Source organism: Mesoplodon densirostris, chromosome 10 (genome assembly GCF_025265405.1).
Source record: "Mesoplodon densirostris isolate mMesDen1 chromosome 10, mMesDen1 primary haplotype, whole genome shotgun sequence".
Taxonomy (NCBI): domain Eukaryota; kingdom Metazoa; phylum Chordata; class Mammalia; order Artiodactyla; family Ziphiidae; genus Mesoplodon; species Mesoplodon densirostris.
In genome coordinates, this window is record NC_082670.1 from 60,642,301 (window position 1) to 60,659,085 (window position 16,785).

At 37.4% G+C, this 16,785-nt stretch overlaps 1 protein-coding gene across 2 annotated transcripts in view; it reads left to right on the plus strand.

Annotated features, from left to right (window-relative positions):
- The window catches only part of LRRFIP2 (LRR binding FLII interacting protein 2), a 125,439-nt gene that overhangs the window by 58,010 nt on the left and 50,644 nt on the right, over positions 1-16,785 (plus strand). The window contains exons 7-15 of one of the 2 annotated variants that reach the window (XM_060110969.1): positions 338-403; positions 1,711-1,785; positions 3,071-3,121; positions 3,203-3,247; positions 4,112-4,159; positions 4,602-4,658; positions 7,116-7,184; positions 9,549-9,638; positions 15,659-15,703. In XM_060110969.1, coding sequence (XP_059966952.1) covers positions 338-403; positions 1,711-1,785; positions 3,071-3,121; positions 3,203-3,247; positions 4,112-4,159; positions 4,602-4,658; positions 7,116-7,184; positions 9,549-9,638; positions 15,659-15,703 — 546 coding nt within the window. The remainder of the gene's footprint in view (positions 1-337; positions 404-1,710; positions 1,786-3,070; positions 3,122-3,202; positions 3,248-4,111; positions 4,160-4,601; positions 4,659-7,115; positions 7,185-9,548; positions 9,639-15,658; positions 15,704-16,785) is intronic. The other variant, XM_060110968.1, reaches the window with a different exon arrangement.

The window sequence follows — 16,785 nt, forward strand, 5'->3', positions numbered from 1 at the left end:
TTTTAAAAAGATAGTCCCATGGGCAGGGGCTCAAATGAGGCGTGGGGTGAGGGTCCCCACAAATATCCTGCCTGGCTCTGAGTCCTAATTAAGTTTTTAGTTGACTAGACACTGAGCTGGATGGCACAGTGGAGGTGAGGGGGAATGCAGGTGTGTAGAGAGGCTGTGTGTCTTAGCCAGTCAAGGGCAGTGAATCATTTACTAACAGGTGGGAAATAGAGTGCATGTAGACTACTCTGTCTCAGGTGGATCTTTCTGTGTATGATTTTAAGATGAATTTTATTAAATTATTTTTAAACTTCACTATATGATCCTTGTATTCAATATTTACTTCCAGAATCATTCTTACAGTCACTCTGATGGAATGAAGAAGAGATCTTCTGGTTCTCATAAAGACCCACTGGTTAGTTCTGTTGTGTCTCATACCACAGTATTTTGTGTGGCTGTAAAATTCACTGATTACTTTTACGGAACTTAAGAATTAGGACTGCATTGGTGTGCTCTTAAGGCATTATTGAAACTTGATAATATACTGAAACATGACTTATCAGAACTTATTTAAAAATAATTTTGTTTTCATTTACAAGATTTAATATCAAGTTAATATATCTAACCCTAGTGGCTAGCGTTAGGAAAGTGTCCTACGATGTTCATTAACAATGTATTTTCATTTATGAACTGTCCTTTGGAGGACTATACCTTAAGAATAGGCTTAGTGAGATTCTTATACCCATTTTAGAAATTTGAATTGATTTAGTTGTGGTATTATAAGTAGTACCAAAGTCACATATAGGTTTCTTTCTGAATGATTGTCTTTATAGATTTTATAATTTTGGGAACTTGAAATTAATTTTCTGGTAGAAACAATAAGGTACGCAATGGCAGAGTTCCCATGCTGTCTTGCAGAAGACTCTTCAACCAATAATGTAATTAAACTATGGAACTAATAGTGCTCTCCATTCCAGCCGACCTTGCTAAACATTTCTGTGGAGGAAAAAATGTCTAGAATGCCCATTTGGGGTGCTAGGAACACCTCTTTCCTGTCAGGTTGCTACAGCACTGGCAGAGGAAGTACAGTCCTAAGCTCCCTGCTAACTCAAGGTTCCCATGGGCAGGGCTCTGACCATTGGTGGGGTGGAGAGAGGGTTGGGAAGCTTTGGCTGGTAGCAATGAGGAAAGGGGAGAGAATGAAATGGAGAGGACATTAGTGAGATGCCCTGGTGGGGGCAGTGTTGGGAGCTCCAGGGAGAGGTGAGTCCTGGCCTCGGGCAGGACCAGGAGTTTTGAAAAAAATAACTTTAATGATTTCTGTGGCATTGCCAAATAGATTATAAAAGTGGTAATTATTCATTCATTCTGGGTTTTTCAAGGACATTCCTAAGTATGACATGAGAATAAATCATTTATTATTTCCATTCCATTTTGTCTGAGGGTTTATACTCTTGTTTTTAAAGTAAAAAAAGAAAAAAAAATAGCAATGACTTGGTTTGAAAATAGTTAATATTAATATTTTTAATATTAATCTTTAATATTAATCTTTTTTGAGAGACCTGAAATAGTTGTTATTTTCACTTTCACCTAATATGATTCAGTGCTTTAAAATCATTGTTTTGGAGGAGAAGGGGTTTGGCAATATCTGATTTTGCCTCTGTGTTTTTAGGTTAACAGCATTTAACCTAAGAAAAATGTGTTTAATTTTGCTTTTTGCAGAGTGGCCTCTACTTTGACCAGAGAAACTATAGCAGTCTTAGACATAGCAAAGCCACCTCTGCCTGCTATACTCGGGTTTGTCACAAGTTTTTTGGCTTCGTGTGTTTTATCCAGCTTTAACACATTTCTAATCCCCTGTTGCATTTTGACTAGTTAGAACTAATCTGTGAATGGCTGTGTATATTACTAGTTTGTGGTAACTGAATTCACATAGTCTGTGTGAGTATATCTTTAAATAACGGGAACTATTGAATCACCATGTTTAAAATGAGTACCATTTTTTTCCAGTTTTTTTAATGAAAAGTATTTAACATACAAAAAAAGTTCAAAGAATTATATAGTAACCACCTGCGTACCTACCACTCAGATTCTACAATTGATATTTTACTATATTTCCTTTATCATGTAATTATCTGTCCAGCTGTCCCTCTATCCATCCATCAGTCCATCTTTTTTGGGGGGATGCATTTCAAAATAAGTTGTAGGCAGCAGTACATATCACAGTGTATGCCCTTTTATTAAAAACATACATGTGAAAATTTAAACTGTATGTGGGATGAGAAGAATGTAATTATATTTAATGTTAGAATCTCTTGTTTTTTTCAAGGCATTTGGCACATCATACATTTAAAACACATATTTAAATATATGGAGCATAGTACATTTGAAATAATTCAGTTGTCAAAGCATAACTTAGATATTTATGTATCTTATTTTCCATGTCTGATTGGGCTTGGTGAAAAAAACTGAAAATTGTGTCCTGAGATGACATCAGGAAAAAGATTTAATTCCTTTTTTAAAAATGCTGTGCCTTGTTAGTGTGTGGATTCATTGTGACCAGTACAATTTATCTAATTAAACTAAGGCACTTGGTCCATGGCTTGTTGTGAAATACACGTTTTCTAATCTATTTGGGAGAGTGTTTATAGCAATAACTCAGAGCTCATTTACTTGGTTCCCCAATAATCAGGATAAGCCCATTAGATGTCGCAGGAGCTGCTGGGGACTGGGATGTGGACACTGTTTGCCACACTCCCTGTGCCATGGCCCTCTTTTCCTGAGTGTTTTCTTAGGTGCCCATCCCATCTCCTAACACTAATGTTCAAAGACCAATAGGAGTTACCCATTTATAGGAAACTATTCCAAGTGTTTTTCTTTCTTATCCCTTAAAATTGGTATTCAAAGAGATTTCTAATGATTAAGTTTTTCTCACATTGTGTGTCACTGAATTGCCTTAAACACTCAAGAATTACTAATGAATTATGGAGTATAAAATAAATATGTCTTCTACTTGCATGATGGTGAGGCTGATTCTCCTTTTCTTTTTCCCTTTTTTTTTTTTTTTTGCTTTGTTTCTTAGCAGTCTTCTTCCCTATACAGTGACCCTCTGGCAACATCTAAGAGCTACAGGGTTAGTACTTCCTGAGGAGTATGATGCCTTCATAGCTATCAGTTGCTTTTCTTTGGGTTAAATCATGTGCTTTCTCCATAGGCCTCCCCTACTGCAAATTCTGGTCTTCTGAGAAGTGCCAGTCTGGTGTGTATTTTCCTCTTCCAACGTGTGTACTCCTGGTGGGGCCATTGTCACGGTGCTGACTCTGGCTTGCCATCTTTCCTCCAGAATAGTCAAGGACACATGGCTTTAATGCTATGTGTACCGCAGACTGTGCTGCCTGTGCTTAAAATACAAAACTTTTGGGGAGCAAAAATGAGCATGTCATAGCGGTAGATACTGCTGGCTGTTGGTAGGCCCTTGCTTAGAATTGGCTCCTGTAGAGGAGGTGGACTTGCATGGGTTGCACTACACTTGCATACTTTTGTGAGATGGCTGCCCATGCATGGGGTGTCATATTTTGGGGGGGAACAGCTGTGGCCTTGGCCATGTTAATACTAGGCTCTAATGGAGCCAGCTGACTAGAAAGACAAAACAGTAGCTCTGTGTAATGTGCGAGTTGGAATTGGTTGATTTCCAGCTGTTGTTTGTTGTCTTGTGGGCTGTTCTAGTGGACTGGGAACCTGAGGCTTTGTACTTAATTTTATCGTAACAGTGGGCAAAATGCTTTCTGTACCTCACTTTCTTTTCTGTACCTCACTTTCTTTTCTGTTCTATTTCCTCTTTTGAGAGAATAAAGTCGTAAATGTTCTCCTAATTTCATAATATGATGATGAAAGGCAGTGCTGTAACCAGTGGTGCTTTTTAAATGAAGTGTGAGTTTGAAGTTTTAATGAGGCTGACACAGGAATTTATGCATACATAAATGAGTGTTACCACCTCCGGAGGCTGTACACGTTAACACCATTCTTCAAAACTTTTTTGGAACTAGGTACTGCAAAGAATTTATGTCATTTTCAAAATAACTTTGATGCTGAATAGATAAATGGCATTTCCTTTGTTCTTTAGGCGTCATTGTATGATGGTGGATTATATAACCCTTATGGTTCTCGAACTGTAAGTCTAAGCAGGCGGAGGTGGTGAGGAGGGTGGTGTGTAGGTGGGCACAGTTTACTTACAGAGTCATTTAATCTGACCTATAATTACAAGCTGTGATCCATCAGCTTGCCAATGGTGGCTCCCACCCAAGCTGTGAGAAGGCACCTGCTGGAAACTGTGGCTTAAAGTATGAAGGCAATACAAGTAGAGAAACCTCTTTTCTGGCTCATTAGTTCCTCAGGAAGAGGCTGGGAACAGCGCTTCTCAGGGCCTTTCTTCTCCCTCCTGCCGTGGGCTGCTGGATGGTGAGGGTGGGAGTGAAGTAGAGTTCAGGCCGGGGAGGAACAGTTATCTTCACCTGGGAGCCAGGGGCGAGTTAGGTCCAGGGGCACTGATGTATTCCCAGCAGGAAAAGGAGCTAATCGTTATTGTAAAACTTTTCTTCTTGGAAACTTTATAGCCATCTGAATACAGTTTTCACTCATCAAGAACAAGTTCAGCCCGAAGCAGTCCTGTGGTGAGCTGTCTAGTCTCTTTGCATGCTTTATAGACACTTTTGATTGTTTCATTAATCTGTACTCACCATTCAGAATATTGAGGATGTGGTGTGTTTCACTCTATTGTGCATGGATTATCATTTTCCTTCAGTACACAAACTCGAGAACTAATTTGTCCTAACCAGTGGTTTCTGTATGAATGTGACTTAAGCACGTAATTTCTTAAATGAGTCTGGAACCAGTGCCATTAGAATTTTTTTTTAATTTATATGTAACTGTAATTTGTGTGGAAATTCTTGTCTTCTCAGTGGTGATAATTTAGACTATGAGTTGGTTGCGTGATCCTTTTCCTTTCTCCTTTTCATCTCTACTTCCTACATTGAACCATTTCACTTGCTTACCAGCCTGTCAATCAGTGGAGTGGGAGGAGAAGAAATCAAATAAGTCAGCTTTTAAAAATTGCTACAGGGCTTCCCTGGTGGCACAGTGGTTGAGAGTCCGCCTGCCGATGCAGGGGACACAGGTTCCTGCCCTGGTCCGGGCAGATCCCACATGCCATAGAGCGGCTGGGCCCATGGGCCATGGCCGCTGAGCCTGCGCATCCGGAGCCTGTGCTCCGCAATGAGGGAGGCTGCAGCGGTGAGACGCCCATGTACGGCAAAAAAAAAAAAAAAATTGCTACAGAAAACAGAAAACTGGGACAATTCTAATCACCCAGTCTTTCTGGAGTATTAAAACATTTTTTTAATTTATAAATGTAATATTAGCTTAAGGAAAGTACAAAATAAAAGTTCTCTGACCCTTTCCTCCTATATCCATTCCCCAAATGCAACCTCTGTTCTTGTATCTCCTTTCAGAGATATTTCATGTATATATGAGTGTCCTTTATTTGAACAGTATGTAAATGACTTGTATACATACTGCTCTTCAACTTGTTTTCTTTACTCAAAGTATCTTTTCAAATCAGTATATAAAGATCTATTTCATATTTTTGTCAGTCTTTTCTTTTCCATTCTTTTTTTGACATTTAAAAGATTTTAAAAAGTAAACCATGTCCATTACTGTTTCCACTGAGTGCCTCTTGGAGATAGTTTTATGTCAGCACATTTTTTTTTAATGGTAATGGATCATTCCATTAGTGCCTGAGCTGTAAATTTGAAAAATTGCTCCCGTTTTGATGGACATTTAGGTTGTCAGAGTTTTGCTACTACAGACACTTGTACAATGAACATGCTTATGCAAGTATATTTTTGTGGACTTGTATGAGTAGATCTGCATGGTAAATTGCTAATCACGAAATGATGGGAATCAGAGTATTTACATTTAAATTATGTTATATATTGCCATATTACCCACCAAAAAACTCTAGTAATTAACATTTTCAATAACAAATGATGACTTTAGGAACTACCTTGTTATTCTTGACAGTGTCAAAATTGGAGAAATTATTAAGTAGTTTCTTAATGGTCAACATAGGGTACTTAGTGGAGTGGAATAGGTGAGATATATGGACTTTCTTCTACATATATGTTTGGCTCATTTCTTCTGCCATTTCCAAGTGGCACTTATCAAGAATTCTACTCTAATAGCTAACAAAAAGTTATTACAGGGATGTTTAAGGAGATGAAAGTTATTACAGGGATATTTTCACGTAAGGAGGAAGTTTACTTTTAACCCACTGGGTAATAAAATTCCACTTGGCAATTCTTGGGCCTGGTAGCATTTTTAGTGTCCCAACTGTGACGGTCCCTTGCAAACAAAATTATGGTAATATTTTCAGTCAAGTGTAGCATCTTGTCCGTGTGTGCTGGCTAGATGCTCTTTCATTTGCAAGTTGAGCTCAGAGGTTTTATCCCAGTGATGCCAGAATGGTTTCTTAGTGATGTCAGAATGGAGGCAACCTACATATATTGAAGATGAGTCTTCCACTGCTGGTGAAAGAGGAAGAAAACTGTGTGGTGATATTAGAAATATCTCCACCTGCTGCATAGGAATGAATAAAGGACAGTAAGAATCATCATGTTAGTGTCCTTGCTGGTAGGAAATTCTGTCTTTGACTTATATTATTTCACTTAAGAAGATTCTTTTATTTTCTCTCCCAAACTAAAACATTAAGTGTATTTATTGACCCCTGATAGGACCCCAAAGGGCCTAGAGGTTTAAAAATCATGAAGCCCCTGGGTGGTTTTGGCCAGTAGAGTTATGCCCCCCACCCCTTTTCTTTCATTTAACTTAAATAAAAGATGAAGTACTATTTTATTCTTTGTGCTTTTTGGAAATATCGTTTGGTTTTTAATGATCGTTCATTATGCCTTGAAACAGCTTTTTGGTTTAATGGTGCACAATAGAGGTTGCTAATTATTATGCTCATGGAGAGTGTTTGTGTGCTTCCCAAAGCCTTACCTCACGTGCCTTCAGTCAGGGAAGACCTGTAGTGAAACTGCATCTTTTTCATTATCTGCTTTTAATATCTATAGTTTATCGACGATGACACTGCAAGCATTGCTTCTTCTGGTCGTGCCAGCCGTGGGCGAAGGGAGAGTGTGGTGAGCGTGATTTGCATGCAAACACATACGATGCGTTTTAAAATTGCAACACTGTGTGATCACGTGAAATCTGTTGGAAAATGAAATTTGCACTTGACAAAATGAGCGTTTTCTTCAAATTTAGTTTATATGAATAACTTGCCTTCAGAAATGTATTCCTGAGAATACGTTTTCTTAGTGGGCTATGTAAGCTTTCCTAGTGGCACCTCTTATGTGCTAGTCATTGTGTACTTGACAGATTTTCACTTTTAATTTTTTGTTGCTATTTTATGCACGTGCATGTATGTGACCAAAACCAAATTCACCAAAACCAAAAAATTTCTCAAGCAAAATTAATGCCTCCACATTGTTTAAAACTCATTACTATGGATTAGAAATCATGCTGCCATTAATTAGTTTTTTTCTTTGCTGTGTATTTAAATTTAACCATAGTTTATACATCTTTTAAGGCCCAGGAATACTTTGAGTCGCTGATGGCAAAATTTAAAAATTTTGGTCTTAGAATTCAACTAGAGTTACAATTATAGAGGTAACAAATAGCTATGTTAGAATACAAATTATATAATTTCAGGTTATTCTTTTGATGAAGCAAGAAATTTTACAGAGGGCTGATGACATTTTTGCTATACTTAAGAATTGATTCGAAAATTACATTGGTGAGGATGGTGTGTCAGCTTAGAGCTAAAACAAAAGAGCCCAATAAGTAAGAGGCTATAATTCCTTTAAGAAAATAGAAGGTCATTTAATACAAGTCATGTTTTGTGAAAGATTGTAGACACAACGTTTTCATAGAAGAGGGGAACAGCAAGGGTTTGTGAGCTTTGTTGCCAGAAATCCAGTGATCTAATTAAGACAATTGTGGTCCATTGGCAAGCCAGTTAATGCTCATACTCAGAGCTGCAGGAGAAAGAACAGTCCATGACACCTGCAGGCACCCCAGAAAGTGATGGAGTGGAAAGGGCAGGGGCTCTGAAATAATGATGCCTGGGCTTGAACCATTTCTCCAACCTGTTAGTTGTGTTAATAGCGATTTCTTTATTTGTACAATGGGCATGTAATGGCTATCTTTGTAGGTAGGCTTAATATATGGATTAAATGAATTACCATATAGAAAATAACTATCAAAATTCTGAGATAGTGGGTACCGTTATATTATTATGTGTAAATCTAAGTTGTATTACTGTGAACAAGAATACTATTGCTTGATTATCTCAGCTCTTAGCAAAACTTCATATTTGTAAGCCTTAAGGAAGGCATCTCTGTGGATGGGCTTCCAGATTCCTTTCTGGAAGAGAAGAGATTTTGAGCAAGGTAATCAGACAGAGCTGAGGTAAAGAACAGCTGATGATTGAGGTAAAAAATATTCATTATTTATTAATTCAACAAATGTGTATGGAGGGAGTACCTGTTATATGTGAGGGACCATGTTAAGTGCTGGGAATAATGTGGTAAGCCACATAGACCAGATTTCTGATTTCATGGAGCTTATATCCTGGTGAAAGAAATAGAAAATAAACTGATAAAGATAGGAACAAAAAAGAGAAAGTAAACCCGGTGACTGTGAAGAGAAAAAGCAGGTGATATTATAGAAGATATTGAGTGGTGTGTGTGTTTGTGTGTTTGTGTGTGTGTGTGTGTGTGTGTGTGTGTGTGTGTGTGTGTGTGACAGAGAGAGAGAGAGAGATCCCTTGGATGGGGTGATCAGAGAAGGCTTCTCCAAGGGAGTTGACCTTTGAGCTGAGAGTTGAACTGCTTGAAGAGCTGCTTGAAGAGCTGGGAGGAGATCTTCCTAGGCCAATGCCAACGGCGAAGGTGGCAAGAGACTGGGTATGTCTGGGGAACCAGAAAGAGGCCAGTGTAGTTCTTTCATTCTTTTTTTCTACAGTTCTCGGTCCTGAGGAATATGAAAAAGAGGGAACTGTGGAAATTGGTAAAAGGCACAGTAAATACTCTGCAGATAGTTCCGTATTCAGGATATATGTGCTAAACAGAGCTGATAGCTATAATGCATTATACATTTGTGAAATTACTTAGTAGAGGCTTTAGGTAAATGCTATCCTAGAATCCCTCATGGTGAGGGTGATGCTGGTTCTCAGGCAGTACATGGATGATCTCTATAGCATAGAACTCTAGCTAAGATGAATAATAAGAGCTTATTTTAGGGAGCTGTGATGTCACTTAGGAACCCTTTACATTTCTTTCTCACCTTCTTGAGTAGGTAAATCACAGCAGTTTCCTCATTTCATTTCATGATACTTTATCACACACCAAAAATAAATAAATCCCCCATATGCCAATGTTCTTATCTTTTTCTTCTCTCTCTTCTTAACTTTTAAAGCATCTCATTTTTTTCCTGACTGAAAGGTTTCTGCAGCTGATTATTTTAGTCGCTCCAATCGTAGGGGTAGCATGGTCTCCGACATGGATGATGTCAGCATCCCAGATCTGACCAGCGTGAGTGCAGCGCATGGGGATTCACTGTCTCAGGCTTGTGACTAACAACTAACAAAATGGCTATTTTTAAATTAGGAACTTAATTTACTGCCTAGGAAATATTTATTTCAGCACACTAGCATAAAATACAGTTATTTGTTTTGTTTTGAAATGTATATATTGTTATGTTCTGATTTTTTAAAACATTTTTCCTGTGGAAATTTTCCCCCATAGAACCCATCAGCAGCTCCAACAATTATCAATATTTTGCCAATTATGTTTCATCTATTTCTTCCCCTTTCCCTCCTTTTTTTTCTGAAGTACTTTAAAGCAAATCCCATACATCATGCCATTTCCCAATAAATAGTTCAGTATGCGTCTCTAGTTGAGAACTTTTTTCTTTATTTACTGTGCCATTATCATACCTAATGAAATGAAAAATAACTCCTTAAAACCATCTAATACCTAGCCCATATTTAGATATTCCTGATCAGTCTTAAAATTATTCTTCCCTTTTCATTTTGGAGAATCTATAAATTTTTAGGTAAACTTTGAAGGTTGAACAATAAAATATCCTACTTAGCAAAGAGTCACTAATTTAGAGTAACTGGGAAGAATCTGAATAGATTTTGAACATTTGGATTATGGCATTGTTTTGAAGAAATGCCTATCTATTGCTTTCACATTCATTGGGAACTGAATTTAGGAAAGCCTGTCCAGTAGAAATGCCTTGAGGCGTTTACCTTAATGAAGGAACCTAGACCAGCAGATGTCTACCTGCCTGATGTATGTAACAGCCTGATTTTCTGTCTGTGATGTCTCTCCGTAACTGGCATTAGTGTTGTTTGCCCTTGGACCAACGCTGTCCTAATTATCAAGCGCTTTGAAGCAGATGAGGCAGGGTGCCTTAACAAAAAATTAGACAGTTTTTTAATGAAGAGAGAATTATTTATATTTAGCACATCACCGATTGTATTTAAATAGCTATTTCTAGATGACTAATCCTAGAAAACAATTTTGAGTGTTGTCCTTAAGTATTCCAGATTGTTGGCGCTCAAAGCTGGCTGGCTGAGCAACAGTCCCATCTTGACCTTGGTCACATAAGCAGTCTCTCTGCACACAAAGTTAGAAGACTGGCTCCCAAGTCCTTCCCTTGAAATATTGCCCATTTTACTAATTTGCTTAGTAACCTATTTTTTCATAGATATAAACAATTTAATTTATTGTGTACACCTTTTCTCTTTAAAACTTTGAATTCTTTTAGCATCTAATGTGATGTCTCAATTACTGACTATGTCCTCCTTAACGTTTATTTCTTGGCAATTTATTTTAGTAACTACACAGGAGTGAAAAGGTTGACAGTTTTTTTCAGTCTTCCACTGCCTCTACTAATTAAATAAAACTCGTTTCTTTTGCCAGGTAGTTATTTTGATTTGTCTACATACTTTAACAAAAAGTATACATATTTAAGGTATATAGCATAATGATTTGATATATATGTATATAGGCTGTGTATATGTATATCGAATCATGTTGTATACCTTGTAACATAAGCACAAGCTTCTCTAGAGCAGTGGTTGGCAAATCTGGCCAGCCCCCTGTTATTTTATAGCCTACCAGCCAAAGTTTCCTTTGTTTTTTGTTTTTTAATGGTTTTCTAAGTACTTATATAATATCCTTAATTTTACCTCTTGGCAAAGCCTAAAATATATGTTGGGCCCCTCTCTAGAGCAAAAAAATTTGGAATAAAATACATCTTTATTTCTAAACAACTCTTTCAAATGATGGTATTAAAATGTGTTCACGGGGCTTCCCTGGTGGCGCAGTGGTTAAGAGTCTGCCTGCCAATGCAGGGGACACGGGTTTGAGCCCTGGTCCGGGAAGATCCCACATGCCACGGAGCAACTAAGCCCGTGCGCCACAACTACTGAGCCTGCTCTCTAGAGCCCGTGAGCCACTGCTACTGAAGCCCGCGCACCTAGAGCCCATGCTCTGCATCAAGAGAAGCCACTGCAATGAGAAGCCTGCACACTGCAACAAAGAGTAGCCCCTGCTCACCACAACTAGGGAAAGCCCGTGCGTAGCAACGAACACCCAACGCAGCCAAAAAAAAAAAAAATGTGTTCACAACTAAAATTCTGTTTCCACTCAAAAAGGTTCAAATTGTATTTTACCATTTTAGTAGGATAAAATTATCTGTCAAAGTAGCCATTTGCTGAAACGAAGGTCAAAGGGCCTCTTAATCAGAGAATAAGAAATATCTTTCTTTTAAGAAGAAACCAAGGGTTTCAAAGATTTGACAAGATATGTATTCTAAGAAATATTTCTCATGTACTAATTTCAACAAATAATCAAAGAGTGTAGATTTAAAGAGAAACAATCTATACTCTGATGTCAAGAGCAAAGCATTTTCAGATTTCCCAGACATAAATAAGGCAAAGGCATTTATCACAGAAATATGGAAAAGATGATACTTAAGACTTTGTTTACGAGTTGATAATTTGAAATTCTTAAAAGAAGCAATAAAGTTTGCCATCATGTGCTCTTCTTTGTGCATTAATACGAATATGAAATATTATTGATATAAGCCTGTCAGCTATCTTTCCATTTCCAGCTATCAAGGGAACCCTTTTCTTTTTTTTTTTTTTTTTTGCGGTATGCGGGCCTCTCACTGCTGTGGCCTCTACCGTTGCGGAGCACAGGCTCCGGACGCGCAGGCTCAGCGGCCATGGCTCACGGGCCCAGCCGCTCCGCGGCATGTGGGATCTTCCCGGACCGGAGCACGAACCCGCGTCCCCTGCATCGGCAGACGGACTCTGAACCACTGCGCCACCAGGGAAGCCTGGAACCCTTTTCTTGATTGGAAAATTACCTATTTAATTATTTAGGAGTGTAATGGCATAATATTTACTTGAAAGTTTTTGAGAACAGTAGGCTGTAGGCAGTATTCATGAGCAAGTCCTGAGGGCTTTACTAAGGAAAAAAGCCTTGCTTTCTGTTTTGTTGTTGTTTTATATTTTAGTCTACCATTTTGTTTAGCCACTTTTTTTAAAGCAATTTGATGACTTATTTTCCGTATTTTTCTCTATCTCAGTTTAATTTGCTTGTTTTACAAAAGTGTGACTATATAGTACATATAACCTTTGTTTTCTGATTTTTCATATTATTGCATATTTATTTTTTCCATGTTATTCATATATAACAATTTTTAAAAATCAGCTGTAGTCACCATGTTTTACATTAGATCCTCAGACCTTATTGATCTTCTAGCTGAAAGTTTGTACCCTTTTACCAACATTTCCCTCTTTTATACCTTAGTATATTAAACATGATTATATCTTATTCCACTTAAGAGCCTTTTGAGGATCTGGCAGACTCTTTTGGTCATCATTTTGAACGCTAGCTTGTCGTTGCAATGCAGCTATGTAGACCTCCCAGGGCTTTTAGAATACCAGGTTTCAACTAGCTCTTCGTCTAAACGGAAGGCTGCACATAACGCAGCACGAGCCTGAAAAGTGAGCACTGAAGAGTCTCTGGCCAAGTCCCTGCAGCGGGGCTGATCTAGGCATTTTTGCTACCGCCACAATCCCTGAAGTCTGGCACATGATCAGCTTGGGCAGGTGCGGCAGTTGGGATCTGTCAGGAGATAGTGAAAGCAACAGAATCAATCCTGCAGTGGACTGGGTCAGTGATGCAGCCTCTGAAATGTAAGATTATTCTCAGGTGACTGTCTATTAAAAAATGGGTGGGTTTGGGGGTCATTTGTGTGAGAGTGGGATAAGAGACAGGATTTCAAATGGACCTGGAAGAATGTTTCTGAATGCTGCTTGTTTTTCTCTTTAACTCATTAGTAGAAGAGAGTTGGAAGGTACTCTAAGGAAAATAAGTCAGTTTATTTAGATATGGTGTTTCTTTCACTCTGAGGAATAAAACATTAAATATTAGGCAATATATTTTACTAGTATAGATGTGAGGAAGATAATTCCTTTTTATGGCAATAACTGCCAATATTAAAAACTATTGTCATCGCCTGTTTTAAAACATTTCATATGTGGTTTAAAGAAGTCAAAATGAACTAAAATCAGTTCCTTTTTTAAAGAGTATTACAGTAAGAAGTAGCAAAAAGAATTTGAAGTCTGAGATAGTATTTATATTCTGATTTGGTACTTATAATAAAAGGTGTTTACTGAGACAGAAAATGAACACAAATAAATGTGGGTGATAAAAAAAAGCAGAAAAAACTGTCAAATATGAGGAAGTTAGAGTGAAGTGATATGAACTGAGCCAGAAATAATGACATTTTGTGTTTTAATAATTAACTAAGGAAGGTTTTCAAATCTCTTCTCGAGATTGGGCTAGGAGGGTTGGTCTAGGAGTTGGAATCTGGGTATATTTTCATTTAGTTAAATTTTTCTGTGACTTTTTTCCCCCAGTGGTAATTGGGACAGTATATACAGGTAAATAATAAGAAAAATTCACAAAACTGAGGTCTGGATTCAGCTCTGACGTTTAGTAGTTACGCATGCTTCAGCAAGATCTTTCACCTCTGAATTTCTCTTTCCTCAGCTATAAAATCAGGGTTTTAGACTAAACCTTTAAGGTACTTCCCTTCTTGAAACACCAACTAAAACAACCGTAAGGCCTATCTGCAGAAGATAGGATAACTTAATTATGGTATGTCCAGATAATAAGGTACTATGCAATTGTTAAAATAAATGAGGTAAGTCTATAAGTACATATGGGATATAATTCATTTATTCATTCATCCAGCAAATTTTGAGTCCTGTATGCCAGGTGCTATTCTTTTTTTATTTTTATTTTTAATTAATTAATTTATTTTTGGCTGTGTTGGGTCTTTATTGCTGCGTGCGGGCTTTCTTTATTTGCGGTGAGCAGGGGCTACTCTTCGTTGCGGTGCACGTGCTTCTCATTGCGGTGGCTTCTCTTGTTGCGGAGCACAGGCTCTAGGCACACAGCCTTCAGTAGTTTTGGCTCGCAGGCTCAGTAGTTGTGGCACACGGGCTTAATTGCTCCGCGGCATGTGGGATCTTCCCGGACCAGGGTTCGAACCCCTGTCCTCTGCATTGGCAGGTGGATTCTTAACCACTGCACCACCAGGGAAGCCCCAGGTGCTATTCTTGGTGTTAGGAATACAGAAAAGAACATACAGACATAGATCCTACATTAAAGAGAGAGAGATCAGGCAGTTAATAAATAAGTTTATTTATTAATAAATAAGTTAATAAATATCAAGGGGTCAGGGAGTGATAAATGCCATGAAGAAAAATAAAGTACTTTCTCTGATCTCTGAAACATGGTAAGGAGAAAAACAAGATATGGAATGTATTTGGGACACTACTGTTAGAATTTTTTAAAGACTGGGTGTAGGTTGCCCTTGAAGATCTGGGTATGGTGTACCTCTAGAGAGAGGCTTACTTTGCATACCCTTTGTGCTGTTTTTTTCTTTTTTTTGGATATGTGAGCGTGTATTACTTAAAAAGCAAAAACGAAAACCAGGCAACCAATTCCTTAGTGCTGTGGGGAAATTTTTTTGATGATATATTTCACATGCTGTAGTCCAATCTGAACTTTTTTGGCTAAGTGTGCTAGTCTTAATCTGTGTGTCCTGTGTCAGTAATGCTAAGATAATAACGTTTTTTGGCTTTTGGTTTTATCAGAATTTTCTTTTTGATGTATACACTTTTGTGTGTGTGTGTTAACTTTTACAATGATAAAATTTAAGTTTATATATAGTTTTCTTTAATATGTTTCAAATACCATGAAAAGAAAATCTGTGTAAAAGTTCTAAATTTTTCATAAGGACAGCTTCCTTACACCATATCTTCCTTAGATAAGAATTAAAGTTCTTAACATCTTGTTTTATGTGTCCCAACTTTTATTTCAGTTTTAGTATGTTTGCTTTTAGGTTCCAAATATCGATTGAACTTGGAGAACTCAAATGAGGTCACTTCTTTTTTTTCCCCATAAAAAAATCAAAATGCTAAGCATCTTTTCTGATTTTTATCTCTGTTCTTTTCTAGTTGGATGAAAAATCTGACAAACAATATGCTGAAAATTACACAAGGGTGAGTATCTAAATTCCTAAGGAAATTAAGTTCTCAAGGTCAATAACTTACTGTCTACTACTATTTTATTCTTGATTTTGCAACAGTTTAACTGATGGAGCTACTCTTCCTCTCTTCATCTACTTCCTGTCCTTGACCCCCAGATTCCTCTGTGGTTGAATCATGTGAAGCACTGGGAAGAGAAAAGACACTGCATTTTATTTCCTTGAATGTCACCTCTTAAACTTTTGGCTGCTCTTTTGATTTTCATTCCTCTAGAATTTAATCCTTAGAAGAAGCCATTAAACACTGAAAATGAAGAAGTGTCTTTAGGAATGGTGGTGACAAACTCTGAGGGTTTTGTTTTTTTTCCTATTATAGATAAATTATTCTTCGAAGTACAATAAAATAACTCCTTTCTAGGAGTTGCTTTGTGTTTAAAAAAATCTCTAATTTTCTTCTAGAAATATTTTTAGAAAGTCATCTTAGGGAAATTATCAGGATTAATTTTGTGCTATGCCCCCAAAAGGTGTACCAGTTCTATCCAGCAGAAATACAGTGCTAGCCACAAATGTAAACCACATGTAAGTTTAAATTTTCTAGCAGCCACACTAAAATAGTAAAAAGAAACAGATAAAATTAATACAAATAATATATTTTATTTAACCCAAATGTCCAAAATATTTAAACATAATCAATATGAAAAGTTATTAATGAAATATTTTACATTCTTTTTTCCACACTAAGTCTTCGAAATCTGGTGTGTATTTTACACCTAAAAAAAAAAATTCTCAATTTGGACTAACCACATTCCAAGTGCTCAATCACTGCATGTGGCTAGTTGGCTGCCGTATTGAATAGCACAAATCCCTGCCATTTATTAATTCAGTAGCATGATGTCGCATTTAAACTCATTGTGGGAAGAGCAGTCTAAATTCATAGTGATACACGGTATTGTTGCTGTCAGCTGCAAATAGTATCTCCAACTTTATCAGCAAAGTATTAGGAAAAGAAAAGATTCTAAAGAAGCAGCTTCAGGAACTAAATAGGAGGACTGCTAATTAGCATACCAACTATAACATTCTAAAACTGTTTAAAATCAA